The sequence below is a fragment of the Pipistrellus hanaki genome (genome assembly GCF_964339955.1).
Source record: "Pipistrellus hanaki genome assembly, chromosome: 16".
In the NCBI taxonomy this organism is placed as follows: Eukaryota; Metazoa; Chordata; class Mammalia; order Chiroptera; family Vespertilionidae; genus Pipistrellus; species Pipistrellus hanaki.
In genome coordinates this window covers 38,547,684-38,566,892 of record NC_140518.1, presented here as the reverse complement: position 1 = coordinate 38,566,892, position 19,209 = coordinate 38,547,684, and the positions used below count along the sequence as shown (strand labels likewise).

The 19,209-nt window shown below is 47.5% G+C and overlaps 1 protein-coding gene and 1 pseudogene across 2 annotated transcripts in view; both read right to left on the bottom strand.

The window, feature by feature from the left end:
- Positions 1–19,209, bottom strand: part of DNAH2 (dynein axonemal heavy chain 2) — a 107,575-nt gene that overhangs the window by 5,906 nt on the left and 82,460 nt on the right. Inside the window, exons 65-79 of the mRNA XM_084863818.1 lie at positions 18,986–19,102; positions 8,647–8,811; positions 7,965–8,090; positions 7,683–7,831; positions 7,544–7,610; positions 7,263–7,413; positions 6,862–7,010; positions 6,561–6,694; positions 6,304–6,448; positions 5,963–6,162; positions 4,134–4,260; positions 2,065–2,251; positions 1,705–1,853; positions 1,386–1,569; positions 965–1,155 (exon numbers count right to left, since the gene is read on the bottom strand). Coding sequence (XP_084719944.1) covers positions 965–1,155; positions 1,386–1,569; positions 1,705–1,853; positions 2,065–2,251; positions 4,134–4,260; positions 5,963–6,162; positions 6,304–6,448; positions 6,561–6,694; positions 6,862–7,010; positions 7,263–7,413; positions 7,544–7,610; positions 7,683–7,831; positions 7,965–8,090; positions 8,647–8,811; positions 18,986–19,102 — 2,241 coding nt within the window. The remainder of the gene's footprint in view (positions 1–964; positions 1,156–1,385; positions 1,570–1,704; positions 1,854–2,064; positions 2,252–4,133; positions 4,261–5,962; positions 6,163–6,303; positions 6,449–6,560; positions 6,695–6,861; positions 7,011–7,262; positions 7,414–7,543; positions 7,611–7,682; positions 7,832–7,964; positions 8,091–8,646; positions 8,812–18,985; positions 19,103–19,209) is intronic.
- Positions 13,710–14,637, bottom strand: LOC311610776 (elongation factor 1-alpha 1-like; annotated as a pseudogene). The gene has a single exon. The product of its transcript is annotated as an elongation factor 1-alpha 1-like (transcript).

The following is a 19,209-nucleotide window of genomic DNA, read 5'->3' as shown; positions in this document are numbered from 1 at the left end:
TGAAAAGCTACTAAAATAGTTTAAGCAGGGGCTAAATGGGTGGGATGTACCAACGTGATCAGATTTTTTTCAATTAAAAATGAAATATTGCCATTTGAGACAATATGGATGAACCTTGAGAGTATTATGCTAAGTGAAATAAGTCAGACAGAAAAGGACAAGAACTATATTATTCCACTCATGTGTAGGATATAGAACAAAAAGTAACAGACAGAACAAAAATAAGGCAGGTACAGACAACATGGTCAGATTTTAAAAGATGAGTATATGATTGCATTCAATGGTGACCTTGTCATATTGGAGATAAAAGTTTCAACAGAGCCAAAACCAGTTTGGCTCAGTGGAGAGAGCTTCGGTCTGTGGACTGAGGGGTCCCAGGTTCGATTCTGGTCAAGGGCATGTACATTGGTTGTAGGCACATCCCCGATAGGGGGTGTGCAGGAGGCAGCTGGTCCATGATTCTCTCTCATCGATGTTTCTAGCTTTCTATCCCTCTCACTTACTCTGTAAAAAATCAATAAAATATATTTAAAAAAAAGTTTCAATAGAATTGGAGAGAAGGAAGGAGAAAAGGGCTGGGAGCCCAGCAAATGTGACAATAGGGAGAGAATGTAAGGACATTTTGGGAGACAGGAAGATTCTGTGGACTACTAATTTACTCTTCAGTGCCTTGTTTTCCTACCTGTAAAATGGGGTAATAACACTTACCTGATAGGGTGTGTGTGTGTGTACTAGTATTTAATGAATTAATAAATGTAAATCAATTAGAACAATGCCTGGCACATAATAACAATCAAGAAAATCAGATATTACTATTATGTTCTAAGAGTTTAGCACAATATTTTTTACAGGCAGTAGGATAAAAATGTGTTGCTGTTAAGGGTAAGCCCTCTCTCGGATGCTAGCAGAAGGAGAGGCAGACCAGATGGAATAGTTGATGCTGGCTATCTACAGCCGCCCATACCTTTGGTGGTTCTGTGGTCATCTTGATGCTGGCCTGTAAGATTGAGATGGGGAAGTCGGGGTGGGGACTAGAGCTGAGCCAGAGGCGGAAGGAAGGGTGAGGATCCTCCACCTGCAGCCGCTCTATCAGTTTGTCCAGATTAGGCATCCACGACAGTGACAGGTGGCAGTTAGCCAGGAACACCCAGTGTCCTGCAAGGAGGCACTGGATTCAGTGGGACCACTCCCTAAGCCCCGTCTGTCCCCACCCTGTCCACCTCATTGTATGTGTGCGGGGAGGGGTGTCAAAGTGCTCAGGTGGGCCACTCCGGGGACCTTCTGGGAAAGTGGGAGCTGTGGATGGTCGTGTGACGGAGGCTGGAGGCTCTGGTAAGTGGGACCAGGGCCAAGGATGGGGGTAGAAGAACAAGAATGCCACTGACCCTGATACATGCCATCCCGGAGGAGCCGAGCAGCGATGGGGGCCTGGCCCTGGCCCAGGGACAGCGAGTGGAAACGCTGCGCCATGCCTGTGTGCTCTGCCAGCTGCAGCAGGGCACTGGTGGGGTCCACGCCAGGGGACAGGATGAACACCAGCGGCGTGCGTGGGGTTGAATCTTCCATCACCTGCCGGGAGCCAGGGTGTGGCCTCAGCAGAAGGCCATGTAATAGAGTGGGGGAGAGAGTGAGGAAATGCATGTGGTTGACGAGTGGGGAGAGGGAGGACCGGGATGATGTGGGCAAGGAAACCAAGCCACTGACCAGCTTCATGTTTAGCACAGGCGGTTCGATGAAGCGGGAGCCCAGGTTGGAGACAATGAAAGAGGTGACACAGAACGCCACCCGGTCCTGGCGCAGGGAGCGGACAATCAGCATCCGCTGCATTTCGTTGCAGGCGTTCTCCCACTCACCTGGGGAGGAGGGAGTGGTTGCAGGGAGCGTCTGGAAGGGCAGGGATCTAAACAAAGAGGCACCTGCGGGGAGTGCTCTGCCAGGAGGCAGCTGGCTGAGAGGAACTCAAGAGAAGAGAGAAGGGATAGAGAACAAAGGGAAGGGCACACACATGGGCTGAATGGAGGGAAGGAGAGAGGCAGGAGTGGGGAGGCTCAAATGCCTGGGCACCTGGCAGCATAGCCTTCTCCGGGGTGGAGTTGGTGTACCACTGGTGCCAGTCCCGAGGATACTGCTCAAAGGAGTTCATGAGCCCATGGAAGTTGGTTAGTTTGTCGAGCTCCGTGATGTTGTCCCAGTAGGCATCTGCGAGCCAGCTAGTACACGGGTTATCCATTTGGCCCTCCCGATCCAGAACCTGGGGAAGGAGACAGGAGAAAGAGACTGACCAGGAGCACCTCCCAAAAAGAGTTACCTTAAACACACACACATACACACACACACACACAAAACACATGGAAAATCAAAGATGAGTCTTGCATGAAACAGAATGAGAAAAGAAAAAAAAAAAAGAATATAGGAATCCAAGATAGATTGGGATCCACCTTTATTAGGGAAATAAATGTGGGGGTTTTAGTCTCTCAGACACTGTGCAGAGATCACAGTTCAAATTTAGGGAGCTTGCGCCCTCTGGTGGTTGCCTCTCACTTCATATTATCAACTGGTAGGTTCACCCTTTGAAGAAGCTCAAACTATTACTTCACTCATTTAGTCACTTTTTAAAATATATATATTTTATTGATTTTTGTGCAGAGTGGAAGGGAGAGAGATAGAGAATTCGAAACATCAATGAGAGAGAGTCATCAATCAGCTGCCATTTGCACACCCCCTACTGGGGATATGCCCGCAACCTAGGTACATGCCCTTGACCGGAATCAAACCCGGGGCCCTTCAGTCCCCAAGCTGACGCTCTATCCATTGAGCCAAACCGGTCCCGGCTCATTTTTTCACTTTTTAACAAATATTTCTTATTCATCAACTGTAAGTTTTTTAAGTATGTGGGATACATCACTGAACCAAAAGGACAAATGTCTCTGCCTGTAAGGAGGTTTTCTTCCAATGTGGAAGAGCAGATAATGAACCAAAATTATCTAGTATATCAAAGATTTTCCCAGTGCCATTAAAACATAGACCCTGCCCTAGCTGGTTTGGCTCAGTGGATAGAGCATTGGCCTGCGGACTGAAGGGTCCCAGGTTCAATTCTGGTCAAGGGCACATGCCTAGGTTGTGGGCTTGAACCCCAGTAGGGGACGTGAAGGAGGCAGCCAATCAATGATTCTCTCTCATCATTGATGTTTCTCTCTTTCCTCTCCCTTTCTCTCTGAAATTAATAAAGATATATTTAGAAGAAGAAGAAAAAAAGAAAACATAGACCAAGTTGAGGAAGATAAGGAAGACTGAAGTCTTGGGGGGTAGCCTGAAGCATTAAATGAGAAAGTCAGGAGATCTTCATAGGGTGAGAAAGAGGGCAAGTATGTATGTACACTGAGGGTGTAGTTTTCTGGGAAAAGGAACAAAAGGCCATAAGTGGGACATGCTTGTCACAGGCAGCAAGGAGGCCTGTGCAGCCGGAGTGATTTGAGGAGCTGGACCGTGGAGATGACATCAGTAATGAGCATCCATCTTAAAAGAATCTTGTCACTATGTTGAGAGGTCACGGGTGGGGAGTGTTGGGAGATTATTGCTAAACTCCAGAAGTAAAGGTGTCAAGACAAATGAAACTGTGGTCCAGAGGATGAGCGCGTGACTCGCCCAGGGAAATGTGGTTCCGGGGCCCATTTAGGGTTCGAGTGGGTGTTTTTCTTCAGCTAGGTTCAGCTGCATGGGCCACACAGGGACAGTGGAGCTGGATCTAACCAGAGTGGCAGTTTGCCAAGTAAATGCAACACAGGGAGAAGGGTGGGGGGTGGGGTTAAGGTAATCGCAAGGAAAACTGTGTCAGGGGAACATGCTGCAGGCTGGGGAAGGAATGGCTCGAGAGGCAGTGAAAGGGTTGCAAGATCATACCAACCCGTGGGTCACAGGTAAGAGGGGCCCCAAGTCCCACCTGTAATGTGAGCAAGGGGGTGCAGGTCACTGCCATAGCCCGAAGGAGCTTGCCGGGACCCTGCTCCTGGCGGCTCTGCAGCTCCCTCGCTGGAGCCTTGGGCCTCACCCCCGGGGCCTGGAGGCTTCTCCAGACCTGCCACCATCCCCAACCGTGACCACCCCGCACTCCACGTGCCCTCTATCCAACTCACCACACCCCCACGGAGGAAGAAGTTGTACTCATCCATGTTGAGCTTGCCAGAAGTCTCCAGGATCTTGGCACACATCTGAAAACTGAATAGTAGCTTGTGGCGCTCAAAAAGGGTGCGGCAGGTGTACCTGGGAGAAGGGGACAGGGAGGGTGGAGGAGGCAGGACACTCAATATGAACACCTACTGAGCGAACATCATATAATCAGAGTCTGACACAGAAGGACCCTCATCAGCATCTAATTCAAACCTCCTATAAACAGCCAAGCATTCAGGGACCTAAGAGAGAAAGAGAGCACATGATTTTCCCAGAGTTCACTGGTAAAAGCAATCATTTGCTTCTATTAAAAAACAGCCAACATTGCCCTGGCAGGTGTTGCTCAATGGTTAGAGTGTTGCCCAGCAGACTGAAGGATCTCGAGTTCGATTTCCTGTCAAGGGCACGTACCTGGGTTGTGGGTTAGTTCCTCACCTCAGTCTGGACAAGTTTGGAAGGCAACCGACTGATGTGTCTCTCTCACTTCGATGTTTCCTTCTCTCCCTCTCCCTTCCTCGGTCCCTTCCACTTACTCTAAAAAATCAATGGCAAAAATATCTTGGGGTAAAGATTAAACACACACACCACACACACACCCCAAACACTGACTGGACCCTTCCTATGCGCCAAGCACTCTTCCAGGTCCTGAAGACACAAGTATGAATGTGCCAGAGTGCCTGCTGGAGGACACCAGGTAGTGTGAAAAGGCAGGTGGGTGAGAGAGGCCACTGATTGTGCAAGGACATGATGTGTTCTGTAGGGGTGACAGTGCCATTAAGAGGTCACAGGATGGGGCACCCACCATGCCCAGTGGACACAGGGGGAGTATCTTGGGGAAGTTGCCCTGGGGTGCGGCGGAGTCATGGAGTGACGCAGAAGAGGAAGAGAGGGGAGGACTCCAGGGAGAGCTCAGAGCAGAAGCAAATGTAGACAAGGGGGTGGGGAAGCAGACATGGAGGCAGTCAGCATTGCTCGGGCATCGGTGGACAGTGGGGGAAGGTGAGGCTGAACAGCAGGTGGAGGACAGTCATGAGAGGCTCCACCAGGTGAGCCAGGAGCGGCGCGGTCAGATTTGTGTTTGGAAGGCTCCTGTGGGCGGCTACAGGAGGACAGATTGGAGAGAGACCACGTTGGATGCAGGATGCCCTGTTAGGAGATGGCTGTACAATTCAGAAAGATCATGAAGGTCTGAGCTAAAGTGCAGTTGTAGCCACTGGGAGGGGGCAGTTTGCAGAAAGATTCATGAGCAAAACCTGGTGACTGATCTGAGAGGAGAGAGTCAGGGAGAACGTTCACTCTCTCACTTTCTGGGTGGGGTGCCTGGGAAGTGAATGTTGGTGCCAGTTAGGGGTGAGGACCTTGAAAAGGGTAAGATAATGAGTTTGACCTGAAACAAGCTGAACTTGAGGGGTCAGTGGGGTGTCTATGTAGAGAGATCAAGTACCTCGTTACTCAGAGTGTGACCCATAGGCCAGAAGCATTAGACATACAGGACTCCAACTTACTAAATCTTTACCTGTATTTAACAAGATTCTCTGTGCTTTATAAGCACGTTACTATTTGAGAAGTGCAGGTATAGTAGACAGTTGTACACAGGAGTCCTACACTCAGGGAGAGCTAAAGACATAACACTGAGCAGTCAGCCTGCAGGTGATAGTTGGACCATGAAGGTGTATGAGGATATGACGGCCTGAGAAAGCACCAAGGCAGAACTAGCAGGAAGGGTCAACGTTTGAGCCAGTCACCCGGCCGCCTGCCTCGGGCAGGTGTGTGTGTGTGGGAGGGAGCCTCAGACCTGTAGACAGCATAGGTGTGGTATTCATTCAGATAGTCAATGCGGTCCTCCAGCTTGTTGCTGCGATGGCTCTTATCAATGCTGAGGATAAAGAGGCTGATGTAGGCATCCAGTGAGAATTGGTACATGGGGTCGATGCGGCCCATGTCATTGAGCACGAAGAACAGGACTGATGCCCGCTGGGCACATGGACGGTAAGCCTGCAGAGGGGCCAGAGTCAGGGGCCGCACAGGGACATGGCAGGAGGCAGGAGCTCAGGGACGGAAGGTTCCTCAAGCCACGGTTATTAGAATTGCGTCTTGATGCTGGTGGGGGCTGGGCTGGAGAGCACAGGAGCTCACCTCACGGGCCAAGTCAATGTTGATCTCCGTGGTTTCACTGGTCTCCAGCTGCTCCGTCACCTCCGTGGCAGTTAACTTGGAAGTCTGAAGGGTGTTCACCAGCTGGACATCATCTAGCAGGGAGCCTGTGGCCTCATTCAGCAGCCTGGAGGGAAGTCAGGAGGCACATGGACGGAGGACCAGGGACTCCATCAGCCCCCCCCCCTGTGCCAGCTGTGCCAGTGAGGGGACCAGGGAGGGTGGAGGCAAGGTCCCACCGAAGGATCTCATCCTCCAGCTCCTTGAGCTTCTTCTTGCCCGCAGCGATATTGATGACGAGCGAGTCCTTCTGCTCCTCCAGCTCGGGACGCTCCTTCCGGACCACAATGCCCAGGAGTTGGGCCTCCAGGCCCTGGAAGCACACCAGGACTCATGGGGAGAATGTCACTCCAGTGACCTTCACCCTTCTCACCCCTTTACACCTCCCAATCTTAGCCTTTTTCTTGATCCTGCCGGACTCCGGACTTTACAGCCCTGCCTGCTTCACCCTGGTTCAGTCTAAGCATCAGCCCCACCCACCTGTTCTTTGACTGCGAAGTTGACAATGGTGGTCTTGGCTGACGTCTCTGGGCTGTAGTGGGGGTTGGAGAGCTTGGTGGTGATGTAGAAACGAAAATTGGGATTGTATTCTACCTCCTTATCTCCAACGCGAATCAGCAGCCGACCACCTGTACCCACAAGAGGGTCAAGGGCAAGGACCCCATTTGACCAAGAGTGGGTTGACCCATTCTTTCCCCTACCAGCATCCAGTGGCAGTGACTCAGCCTGTCCTAATGGCCCCGGCCCAGGGCTCTCTGAATAGAGAGACAGATACTAGTAAATAAAGGACACAGCCAAAGAGCCAGCCCTTTCCTCCCCAGTGTCCTACTTGGCTGGTCCTTGTCCCACAGTCCAACCACACAATAAGTCTGGGCCCTGACCAATTCGAGCTACAGATTTGTTGAGCACAGGGTTGAGTGTGGGGTCCAGATATTCCTGCACATTCTGGAGCAGCACTGGGTATCCAAACTGGATGGCGCTTTCTAGGACTCGAAGGTAATCAATCATCTGCAGGTCAATGATCTGAAGGCCCTAGAGAGCAAGAGAAAAGATGGAAGGAACACGGAGGGATTCATAGGAAAAAATGGCCCAAGGGCAGGACTCAGGAAGAGACAGGCACGGGAAGATCTCCTACGGAGATAAACTACCCCCAGCCTTATACCTGGCTTCCTTCCATGTTCTTGATCCACTTCAAGGCCTGGGCCTGAGGATCAATCATCAGTGCCCACCTGAAGGAGGAAGCATCCGTCAGAAAACAGGCTCTGCGGTACTCCTCCTCATGCTCCCAGCAGCATCCTTACCTGTTGCCACGGGTGACGATGATGCCATTCTCAGTGGAGAAGGCATCTGAGGGCAACCCTTGGATGTTCCAGTCCCGAACTTTGGTAGGATTGGACAGGAAATCATCAAAGGTGAAGCGAGGTGAGCAAGGAACCTGAAGCTCCCAAATCTGTGCAGGGAAGAGCCCCACATTTCCCTCAAGATCTGAGCTCAGCAACCCTGCCCTTTTCTGATCTCTCTTATTACTCCCAAAGGCCCTGGTCACAGAGCCCAGGACCTCACTCACCACGCCTGAGTCTCACCTTCCTGATCCAGATCTGGTTGACAATCTCATCCCGGTAGTTTGTCAGGAAGGGTCCCATGTAGGACAGGAAGGCGGATGCCAGGAGACAGTCCCCCACCAAGTAGCCCAGGTCCTCTTCCAAGCCCTGGAGGACAGGAGGGGGGAGTAAGCCTGTCGGGGGCCCCAGCACTGGGAGAGACTGGAATGCTTTGAAGGCACTCTCCTCTGAACACTATCTGGATTAGAGAGATTATTTCCCTCTCCTAACCCTTGGTGCCCTGAGAACCCTAGCCTGGTTCTAATTACTTTTCAGTTCCCCACCTTTGACAGCAATTCTGTTTACATTCTGGTGATAAGGCCTAACACTTTCCTGAAACCAGGAGCTCACTGAAGATAGAGAGACAAGATGCGCCCCGTTTCTCTCCAGTCAATGTGCTGTATAAAGGGTCTTCGTGTGTGCTTTGTAGCTCAGCCTAAACATGGAAGCAGATCCCTAACAGTACAGAAAAGCTTTCCTTTCACTCTTCTCACCAAATGTGAGGAAAGGGAGGGGAAAAACCCCCACACCCTATTTTTGGATGTCCCCACACGCAGCTGTCCCTATTTTCCCTGGCTGTCCCTTAACCCAAAGGGGATGGGAGCTCTTGGAATTTCCTAGTGGGCAGGGAGGAAGGAGAGCCAGGTGGTACATTTGATCTCACCTTTACTGTTTCCTCCCATCGAGCCTTCTCACCAGCCAACCCAGACACCAACATCCCAGCTCGCTCCAGCTTCAGCTCCATCTCCTTAGACTTCATGCGAAGATCCTCTTTTTGTGCCAGCTTCTCATCATACTGTTTCTTCAGCATATCCAGTTTTTCAGCCACCTGGGAGTGATCAGAGATAGGAATCAAACACAGGGTTTGGGGCAGATTATTCTGGATTCAAATCACCAATCTGCTATTTTGTGGCTGCATGACCTTGGGTAAACTGATCTCTTCAAGTCTTGGTTTTCTCCTGTGAAAATAAGAATTATAACACCTCCCTATAGGGTTGTTGTAAGGAGAAGAAAAAAAAAGATAAAATACATGTGATGAGTTTTCTTTTCTTTCCCTCCACCACTCTTTCCTTAAGCCCAGAAATTACTTAATAATGAAATTCAAAGCTGGGTAGGAGACTAACCTCTTGTAGCATAATAAATGAGACAGATATGTTGGCCAGAGAGGATCAGAGCACACAAAAATGATTGCCACTCCATTCCAGGAGCCACACCCAAGACATGATCTTGAGAGAAAAAGAAAAAGCTAGAAATGAACTCAGGGATTGTTGGAGAGAGAAAGAGGAGTCCATTCAAAGACAAGTCCCAGGTCCAAGGTCCCACACCAGAGATAGGGACCTGGAAGAGCTTTACCTGCTAGAGAAGCCTCCCTCAATTCATCACCACCCTCTGGGCTCTCCTGAGGCTGAAATACATCACTTACATGTGAAGTAGAGGACTGATCAGCCTCTTCCAGGGACCTGTGTGTGCCTGACGGGCAAATAATAATTGTGGGGTTTTTGTTTGGTTGGTTGTTTTAAAAATATTGACTTCAGAGAGGAAGGGATAGAGAGAGATAGAAACATCAATGATGAGAGAGAATCACTGATCGGCTGCCTCCTGCATGCCCCACACTGGGGATGAAGCCCGAAACCTGGGCAGTTCACATGTCAACGCTCAACCACTGAGCTATGCCCATAGACAGGAATAATTATATTTAAAAGCTGCAAAATAATCTTGTGTTTGATTGAACCATTATTCTATGTAACAAGTCTCCTACTGATAGGCATTTGTGTCTTGCCAACATTTTCTATCAATACTATTAGTGCTGCAATGAATGTCCTTGTAGGGGCATAAGCACATGTTGATGCAATTTATTTTTTATTTTAATTTTGTTTACATTGTGAATAAGCAACTTAAAAATTCAAAAGACATAAGGTCATGAGAAGTCTGCCTCCCAACCCTGCTCTCCATCCACCCACTCTCTTCTCAAGACATCCAATGTGCCATGTTGCTCGGATAACCATCCAGGGGCATTATCTCCACATAAAGTGCATTCTACACGGCTGTTTCCTGGATTACCATTCTGGACTCTATAGATTGACTTTATGCTATGATAAATGACGATTTAATCTCTTAGGCCTACACATCACCACCCTTTTCTCTTTATTTCTAGTAGTTTTAACTTTATATAACATATAACTTTAAATAACATATTGAAACCTCGTTTTATAATATCTGTGAAAGCATTGCCGGACCTTTCCCTCAGCCCACCACCCGCATTCACCTCCCGACTATTTTAGCTGTGCCTTTGTTTTTACATTGTCGAAGTTAACAGCATTCCCACTCAGAACCCACAGTCTTCTGTGCTTTGTCATTAGGTTGATTGTAAAGATCAAACACCATAAACAGCATCGACATATGACCTGGGCTGGTGCCCAGTGTGAACTGGTGGCTGGTGAGCTGCTGTGGCTAAGGCGCGTTCTGATAGGTCACTCACTGTGCATGTTGAACTGGTTGTGAAATATTTTTCTGATCCTGCTGATTGTACGTTTTCTCTTTCAGAAATCCGAATTGGTTGGATTGTGTCTGTAATATCTCTCTTATTGTTTCAGACTTTTTATTTTTGTTTTATATTCCTTGACTCTATCTTCCTGCCCTTCTATGGAATGAATGTCATACTTTAACCATTTTAAAATTTCCCCCAATCTTTTTCTCTATTTGAACTCTTTCTCTTCTCATCTTATTTTTGTTTTGTGGATGTCATTTCTTCTTTAGGTTTGCTTTTGAAGTTCTTCTCTCCAACCCAAATAATCTCTAGATTTAGTTTTTCTTCAGGGTCATGTTTTGTTATAATAATTTTTCATCTTGGTGGTTCCCTTGCAGGTCTTTACACACCCTTTCTCCAGGGGAGGTGTGTGACTGACCTGATTGGTAAAATTGGAAAGAATCAACTGGGAGTGCTCAACGGAGTTCAGGCCCTTTCCCTGTAAGAGTGAGAGCAAGTTCCACTCTGCCCGCCCACAATGCCTGAGACCCAGAAAATCTGTCTGAATACAGGGTCACTACTAGTGGGGCCAACTCACCTACAGTCTCCAACTTAGTCTTTAAAAGTAGTATTTTGACCTGTCAGAATGGCCAACATCAACAAATCAACAAACGACAAGTGTTGGAGAGGTTGTGGAGAAAAAGGAACCCTCGTGCACTGCTGGTGGGAATGCAGACTGGTGCAACCACTGTGGAGAACAGTGTGGAGTTTCCTCAAAAAACTGAAAATGGAACTCCCATTTGACCCAGTAATCCCACTTCTAGGAATATATCCCAAGAAACTAGAAACACCAATCAGAAAGGATATATGCACCCCTATGTTCATAGCAGCACAATCTACAATAGCCAGAATTTGGAAACAGCCTAGGTGCCCATCAGCAGATGATTGGATCCAAAAACTATGGTACATCTACACAATGGAATACTATACTGCCATAAAAAAAGAAGGAATTCTCATCATTTGCAGCAACCTGGATGGAATTGGAGAACATCATGCTGAGTGAAATAAGCCAATCAATGAAAGAGAAACACCACATGACCTCACTCATTTGTGGATGATAAAGAACATTATAAATTGATGAACCAAGAGACAGATATAGAGACAGTAAAACAACAGGCAGACTGTCGAATTACAGTGGGGAGGGGAGGAAGATCTGGGGGAGATAGTAGATCAACCAAAGGACTTGTGTACATCCATATAGGTACAACCAATGGACATGGAACTCTGGGGAGGGAGGGTATGTACGGGAGGGAGGGAGGGGGGGCAAAAAAAAATCAATAAAATATATTTTTTAAAAAAAGATATATAAAAAAATTCCATTAATGAATGCCTTGTGAATCTTTTGAAGTAGAAGAGAATAAATATCTTATGGGAGAAAAAAAAAGAAAAAAAAAGTAGTATTTTGGACTTCTTATTTCTTGTTTAAAACCCAGGCATAGAAGAAGGCTGCTAATTCTGGGACCCAATCAAGAGTATATTTGACTTTTAACCAGAAAACCTATTAATAAGCTTTGGGTGGGCCCTAGCCTGTTTGGCTCAGTGGATAGAGTGTCAGCCTGCAAACTGAAATGTCCCAGGTTCGATTCTGGTCAAGGGCACATGCCCGGGGTTGTGGGCTTGACCCCCAGTGGGGAACTTGCAGGAGGCAGCTGGTCCATGATTCTCTCTCATCATGGATGTTTCCATCTCTCTCTCCCTCTTCCTTCCTCTCTGAAATCAATTAAAAATAAAACTTTGGGTGGGGCTCAGGGTTTCATGAGAGCCTCTGAGGTATGGACAGGTGGTTTTTTTTGTTTGTTTGTTTGTTTGTTTTAAATATATTTTATTGATTTTGTACAGAGAGGAAGGGAGAGAGATAGAGAGTTAGAAACATCGATGAGAGAGAGTCATCGATCAGCTGCCTCCTGCACATCCCCCACTGGGGATATACCCGCAACCAAGGCACATGCCCTTGACCGGAATCGAACCCGGGACCCTTCAGTCCCCAAGCCGACGCTCTATCCACTGAGCCAAACTGGTTTCGGTGTGTGGTTGACTTTTAACTGCTATTGCCTGGGTGAAAGGCTTTAAGCCGACCCTGAATTATTCTGACCTTGGCAGGTGACTGTGTCTTTGTCCATAGGTGAAAGGCTGTTTCCACAGAAGCAGGACTGTTTAAAATAGGGCTTCAAGGACGGCCTTAACGAGGTATAGCAGTGGTCTCAGGATAAAGGCCACTACAGCTACAACACTAGTACTGCCGACTAGGTTAAAGTGGGGTTAGGTTGTTTTAGCACTAATGGACAGAATATCAAATTTTTTTCTCATTAAAGTTTGTTTTAATGGGTCTCAAAATTCTGTGACTGATTTTTTGGTTAAGTTGTTTCCATTTAAAAGTACTGATTTTAAAAACTAATAACCTCAAAACTGCCACACACACATAAAAACCAAATGGTCCACAAAACATTCTCCTTTCTGAAAGTTTTACGATGCATTAATCATTAATCAGTCTTTTACTATTAAACTTAAATGGCCAGTTAAGACACACGTTCTGAGGCTTTCCTTCCACCACCGAGGAAGACGGGGTGGCAGGTATTGGGGGAAACACTCGTTTAGCTTTCTGGGCAGACTTGGTGACTTTGCCAGCTCCAGCTGCCTGCTTGTCTAGTGCTTTGATGACACCCACAACAACTGTCTGTCATGTCACAAACAGCAAAACGGCCCAGAGGGTCAGAGAAGCTCTCAACACACGTGGGCTTGCCAGGAGCCATACCAACAATGGCAGCATCACCAGATTGCCAAATCTTTGGGCCATCTTCCAGCTTTTTCCCAGAATGATGATCTATCTTCTCCTTCAGCTCAACAATCCAGCACAGGTGTGGATCCAGCACTGATTTGGCCTGGATGGTTCAGGGTAATCAACTCAGCTGTGAAGCCAGCTGCTTCTGTTACTGGGTTATTATTGCTGTCACCAGCCACATTGCCCCAATGAATATCTTTGACAGTCAAGTTTTTTAATATGCTAAGGGGTATGTTAAGTTCTTTAAAAAATTTTTTTAAATATATTTTTTATTGATTTTAGAGAAGAAGGGAGAGGGATAGATAGAAACATCAATGATGAGAGAGAATCATTGATCCGCTGCCTCCTGCACGATCCCCCACTGGAGAGCGAGCCTGCAACCTGGGCATGTGCCCCTGACCGGAATCAAACCTGGGACCCTTCAGTCCGCAGGCTGACATTCTATCCATTGAGCCAAACTGACTAGGGAGACAGACATGTTCTTGACATTGAAGCCCACATTGTCCCCGGGAAGAGCTTCACTCAAAGCTTCCTGGTGCATTTCCACAGGCTTCCCTTCCATTGTAACACTGACTGGAGCAAAGTCACCGCCTGCCGGGCTTGAGAACACCAGTCTCCACTCGGCCCACAGGGGCAGGGCCCAGGCCACCAGTGCTGTAGACATCATGGAGGGGCAGGCGCAGGGGCTTGTCGGTTGGACCAGTTGGTGGCAGGATGCAACCCAGAGCTTCAAGCAGCGTGGTTCCACTGGCATTGCCATCTTTATGGGCAACTTTCCATCCCTTGAACCAAGCATGTTAGCACTTGGCTCCAGCATGTTGTCGCCGTTCCAACCAGAAATTGGCACAAATGTTACTATGTCAGGTTGTAGCCAATTTTCTTAATGTGGGTGCTGACTTCTTGAACAATTTCCTCTTATCTCTTCTGGCCATAGGGTGGCTCAGTGGAATTCATTTTGTTAACACCAACAATCAGCTGCTTCACACCCTGAGTGTGAGCCAGAAGCGCATGCTCACGGGTCTGCCCATTCTTGGAGATGCCAGCTTCAAATTCGCCGACATCAGCAGCAACAATCGGGACAGCACCGACAGCCTGCGATGTGCCGTAGCCTTTTAAAGCCAGAACCTGTGGTACACACAAACCTGATGCCTTGCCAGTTAAAAAGCAATGGCTTTTGATATAGACTCTGTGTCCTGGGACATCAGCGATGGTCACATAAAACTTGCTGGTCTCAAATTCCCACAGAGAGATATTAGAGGCGACACACATTCATGTTCAGATTTCAGTTTATCCAAGACCCAGGCATACGTGAAGGAGCCCTTCCCCATCTCAGCAGTCTCCTTCTCAAATTTTCACTGTTTCTTTTGTCAACCCCAGCACGCCTGTACATCAGGGGCCAACAGTGGAAGACGTGATGGGACCTTTGCGTCCGACGATGACGATGTTGGTAGGAGGCTTGTCCTTTCCCATTTTGGCTTTTAGGTGTGGTGTTTCCGACACCTATGTTCTGGCGGCAAACGCGTTGTGAAAAAGAGGTGATCAGGTCTGAGGGTTTTTAACTGCAAGGCATTAGGTTTTGTGGGTGCCACCGGCTCCAGCTTTAAGTGGTTATCGCCAGGCCCAGGTAGACGGCACCAGATCAGCAGTCCTGCTATTCAACTTCTATCCAGGCGACGGAGGCAGTTATGATGGGGACTAGCTGGAATCAGTGTGGCTTGTCTACGGTAGATGGGCTAGGAATGCTGTTTTGGCTGCGATTTCAGGTGATACAGGTAGGGCAGTAGGCATGCAGGTATTACCTACAGCTTAAGGGAACATAGGGGATTCAAAAAGGAGCAAAGCCACGCGTGGCACATGAGTGGCAGAGGACTTGTTCCCCACAGGGCGCCAGGGCACGGGCTGCAGCAGCATCAGCAGCAACTTCAGTTCAGGAATGTGCTGATGGTGATATTCCAGTGAGAATAAGAATGGGGATGAGGTGAAACCTTCCCGAAAGGCAGTTTTCAAAGACCTCAGCAATGCCACAAAGAAAGCAGCAATGTTAGCCACTGATCACACACAGAGCGGGGAACCCCGAGCTCAGGGGAAGCTGACATCGAAAGGATGTACACAGGGTTACCATCTGGAGTGACGAACAGTTCTGGTGAATGTACAGATAATGGTGACGGCTGCACAACAGGGTGAACGTACACTTTACAATGGTGATAAAGGTGAATTTTACGTGTATTTTACCACAATAACCTTTCTTCAAAAATGAAGATATACTCATGTGGATTTCCATCACCCCTCAGTACAGGAAATGCTTAGTGACTGCATTATCTCTCTGACATGAATCTCTTGTTGGAAGTTTCTCCAAGTTTAGTTACATTCACGGGTCATGGTTTCCTGGGACATAATTTTATGTGGAAGCCATGAGTGCCTAACTCACTCCTTGAAATCAAGCAATGCTCATGAGAGTAGCCTCCGAAGCCCTGAGGCACCACGTTGTTCTCAGCAAGAGACAGACCTGGTTATAATGGAAGGAGCGAGACTCTGATCCCGAGAATCCCTCTGGAGACTGAGCGAAATAAAAAATTGGGGAGGATGGCTTGGGGACTTTAACTTAAGAATGTTGGCTTCTAGATTTTTAACTCATAAAATCTAGATAATATTTTAAAGGATTAATTGATTCACTTTCATATATATATATATATATATATATATATATATATTATTGATTTTTACAGAGAGGAAGAGAGAGGGATAGAGAGTTAGAAACATTGATGAGAGAGAATCATCGATCAGCTGCCTCTTGCACACCTCCTACTGGGGATGTGCCTGCAACCAAGGTACATGACCTTGACCAGAATCGAACCTGGGACCTTTCAGTCCGAAGACCACTGAGCCAAACTGGTTTCGGCAAGATAATTTGATTTCAGATTTTAATTTACTTGGACTTTAGTTACAAAGATTTAATCTCTGAAATCTAATTTCTCCCTGAGGGTTATAGTCAAATTGGTGGGATTTTTGTGTACTATTATTATTGTAGCATTTTAATGCTATCATGTAATCTTACCACATAACCTCCAATTATGCTATGTTGAAATGTGATATAACTTGGAATGGAAAATAGGAAAGAAAGTGAATTTTCAACATTGAGTATACAATTACCTTGAAGTAGATTAAGATTCTGTCTAGATCCATTTCAGAACCTGCTAGGGCAATTTCTAAGCCAGTGGTTCCTAACCCTGCTGTGTGTTAGGATTGGGCTATGGAACATACATTTTTCAGGCCCCAAACAAGTGCGTAATGGTTAAAACTGCTTACTCAAGAATTGGATTGACATGCACATCAGCCCTCTGGCCCTAGAGACTATCTATGTACAGGCTTCCCACCACTGGCTGGCTCTGACAAGAAATCTTTCAAAATGCCGATTTCCAGGCTCTGAGGGTCACTGAGGACCGAAGGTTTGTACGTACTTGGCCCGTGGTGGAGCCCAGCATCAGCACAGTGCTCTCTGCAGTGGGTGGGTACAGTGCCTGATACTGAGCATGTGCGTTTGGCTCTTACATGTCAAAGCCTATGTCAGAGTAACAAAGGAGAAATCCTGGCCCCCAGTCTGTTTACTCTTTTTTTTTTTTTTTTACATTTTATTGATTTTTTACAGAGAGGAAGGGAGAGAGATAGAGAGCTAGAAACATCGATGAGAGAGAAACATCGACCAGCTGCCTCTTGCACACCCCCTACCGGGGATGTGCCTGCAACCAAGGTACATGCCCTTGACCGGAATCGAACCTGGGACCTTTCAGTCCGCAGACCGACGCTCTACCACTGAGCCAAACCGGTTTCGGCTGTTTACTCTTTTTAAGTAGGGGCTCTCAAGAGGCCTCACATTAGGATAAATATTTGTCTAATAATGATATTGCTGGCAGCTGACCCCAGAGGCCGTTTTTTTACAGATAAAGGAAGCAATCCCTAACCATTTGGCCCAGGATCGGACTCCTCCAGAGGTGAGAAACCTTTCCAAACAGATTGCCACGCCTGTGATTACTCATGTTTGAAAATGAGGGAAGGTTTCGTGTGAGGTCGGGAGGTGACAGTGGCAGCAGGAATGGGGCAGTGGAGGAGCATGTGCAGACAGAAGCCTGCCTGCCCCGGCCTCAAGGCAGCTTCACTCCCAACAGCAAAGATGCTGCAACAGGAAACGACTGGGCTGACTGTGGGAGCAATGGCCGTGGTGTCCGGAAATGCAGGTTGCAGTCCAGCTCTGTCAGTGATGAGCAAGTCGCTTAATCTCACTAACCCTTGGGCTACTCATCCGATTTGAGGAGGTTGGACCCGGGCCTGGCTATTTCCATGGTTGGTTTTGGTTAAAACATTTTGAAACAGTATGACCAGCTTTGATTACATGAAAAATTAAAACTTCTATATAGTTCAAGATAGCATCAACAAAGTTTGAGGAGAAGTGTAGATCAAGAAATTGGAATCAGTCGGGACAGGTTTGGCTCAATGGATAGAGCATTGGCTTGGGGACTGAAGGGTCCCGGGTTCAATTCCAGTCAAGGGCATGTACCTTGGTTGCAGGCACATCCCCTTTGGGGAGTGTGCAGGAGGCAGCTGATCGATGTTTCTCTCTCATCGATGTTTCTATCTCTCTATCTCTCTCCCTTCCTCTCTGTAAAAAATCAATAAAATGTAAAAAAAAAAAAAAAAAAAAAAAAGAAAAAAGAAAAAGAAAAAGAAAAAAAGAAGAGAAAAGAAATTGGAATCAATGAACATGTCCACCAAAAAGGAAATAGGTAAGTAAATGATGTATAGCCATCCACTGGAATATCGTGCAGTGGTAAAAAGAAAGCAGAAACTCATATATCAACATGAAACAATCTTCAATGTATAGACAAATAAAAAAGGAAGGTGCAGAACAGAATACACAATGTAAGAGATTAAAAATATGTATTTGTTTATATAAGCATAGAACACCCCTGGATGCATAAATAGGAATTTGTAACATTGGTTGCTTTCTAGGGAAGGGAGCTGGTAGACAGAGAGCAGAAGGTGAGCAGGAAAGATTGGGTACTCTTTTATACCCAAAATTTTATACCCCAAAATTTGAATTTTAAACCATGTGATTGTATTGCCTATTAAATCAATGATAGAAAATTTAAATGATAGGCTAGAAGAATTTTGAACTCTTGATAATAGTGCTGTACCTTCTGCCTTGTTTGAGAATTATTTGTGCACATATCTCACAGGAAATCACCTACTTGGTTGTCTAAACTGTTCACACTACGCGCCTCCACCTCTGGGACAACACTGTCCCTCCGAGTGTTTGTCAGACCCTCAGTCCACAGTCTTCCCGTCCACAGCAGGGATGCCGACACTCTTGCCCTATTCCGCGCCCCCCTTCCCAGCAAAGGCCAATTTGCCACACAGATTTCATCCGTTAATATCTCCGGGCCTATGTTCAAGGCCATGACAGAGACAGGCAACTCCCAAGTGAGATTTTGCAAGGACTCCTCAAGGGACAGCGCCCTCTGTGCCTCTGTAACCTTCTGCGGTAGGCTTAGCTTTCTTAGCCAGAGGCAGCCCATCTAACAGGCACAGAGTGGGGGGCAGCAGGAAGGGAGAGGGGGAGAATTACATGGGGAGAGATGAATGGTAATGGACATCCCTGAAATCAGGAGAGGGGCCACAGCAGGAAAGACGCACGAGGCTCACCTCCCGCAGCTTCTCCTGGGCCTCCGCCAGCGCTGCTTGCTTCTCCTGAAGCTGGGCCAGCGCAGCGTTCATCCGGATCCGCTTGGGCTCCACCACCCGGTACAGCCGCCCGTACATCTGCAGGGAGACGGCCAGGCGGTGGGGGCGCCCACCCACCCACTAACCCACCAGTGGTCCTTCCTTCCCACCTGGCCTTCCATTCCCCCAGCTTTCTCCTGTGCGCA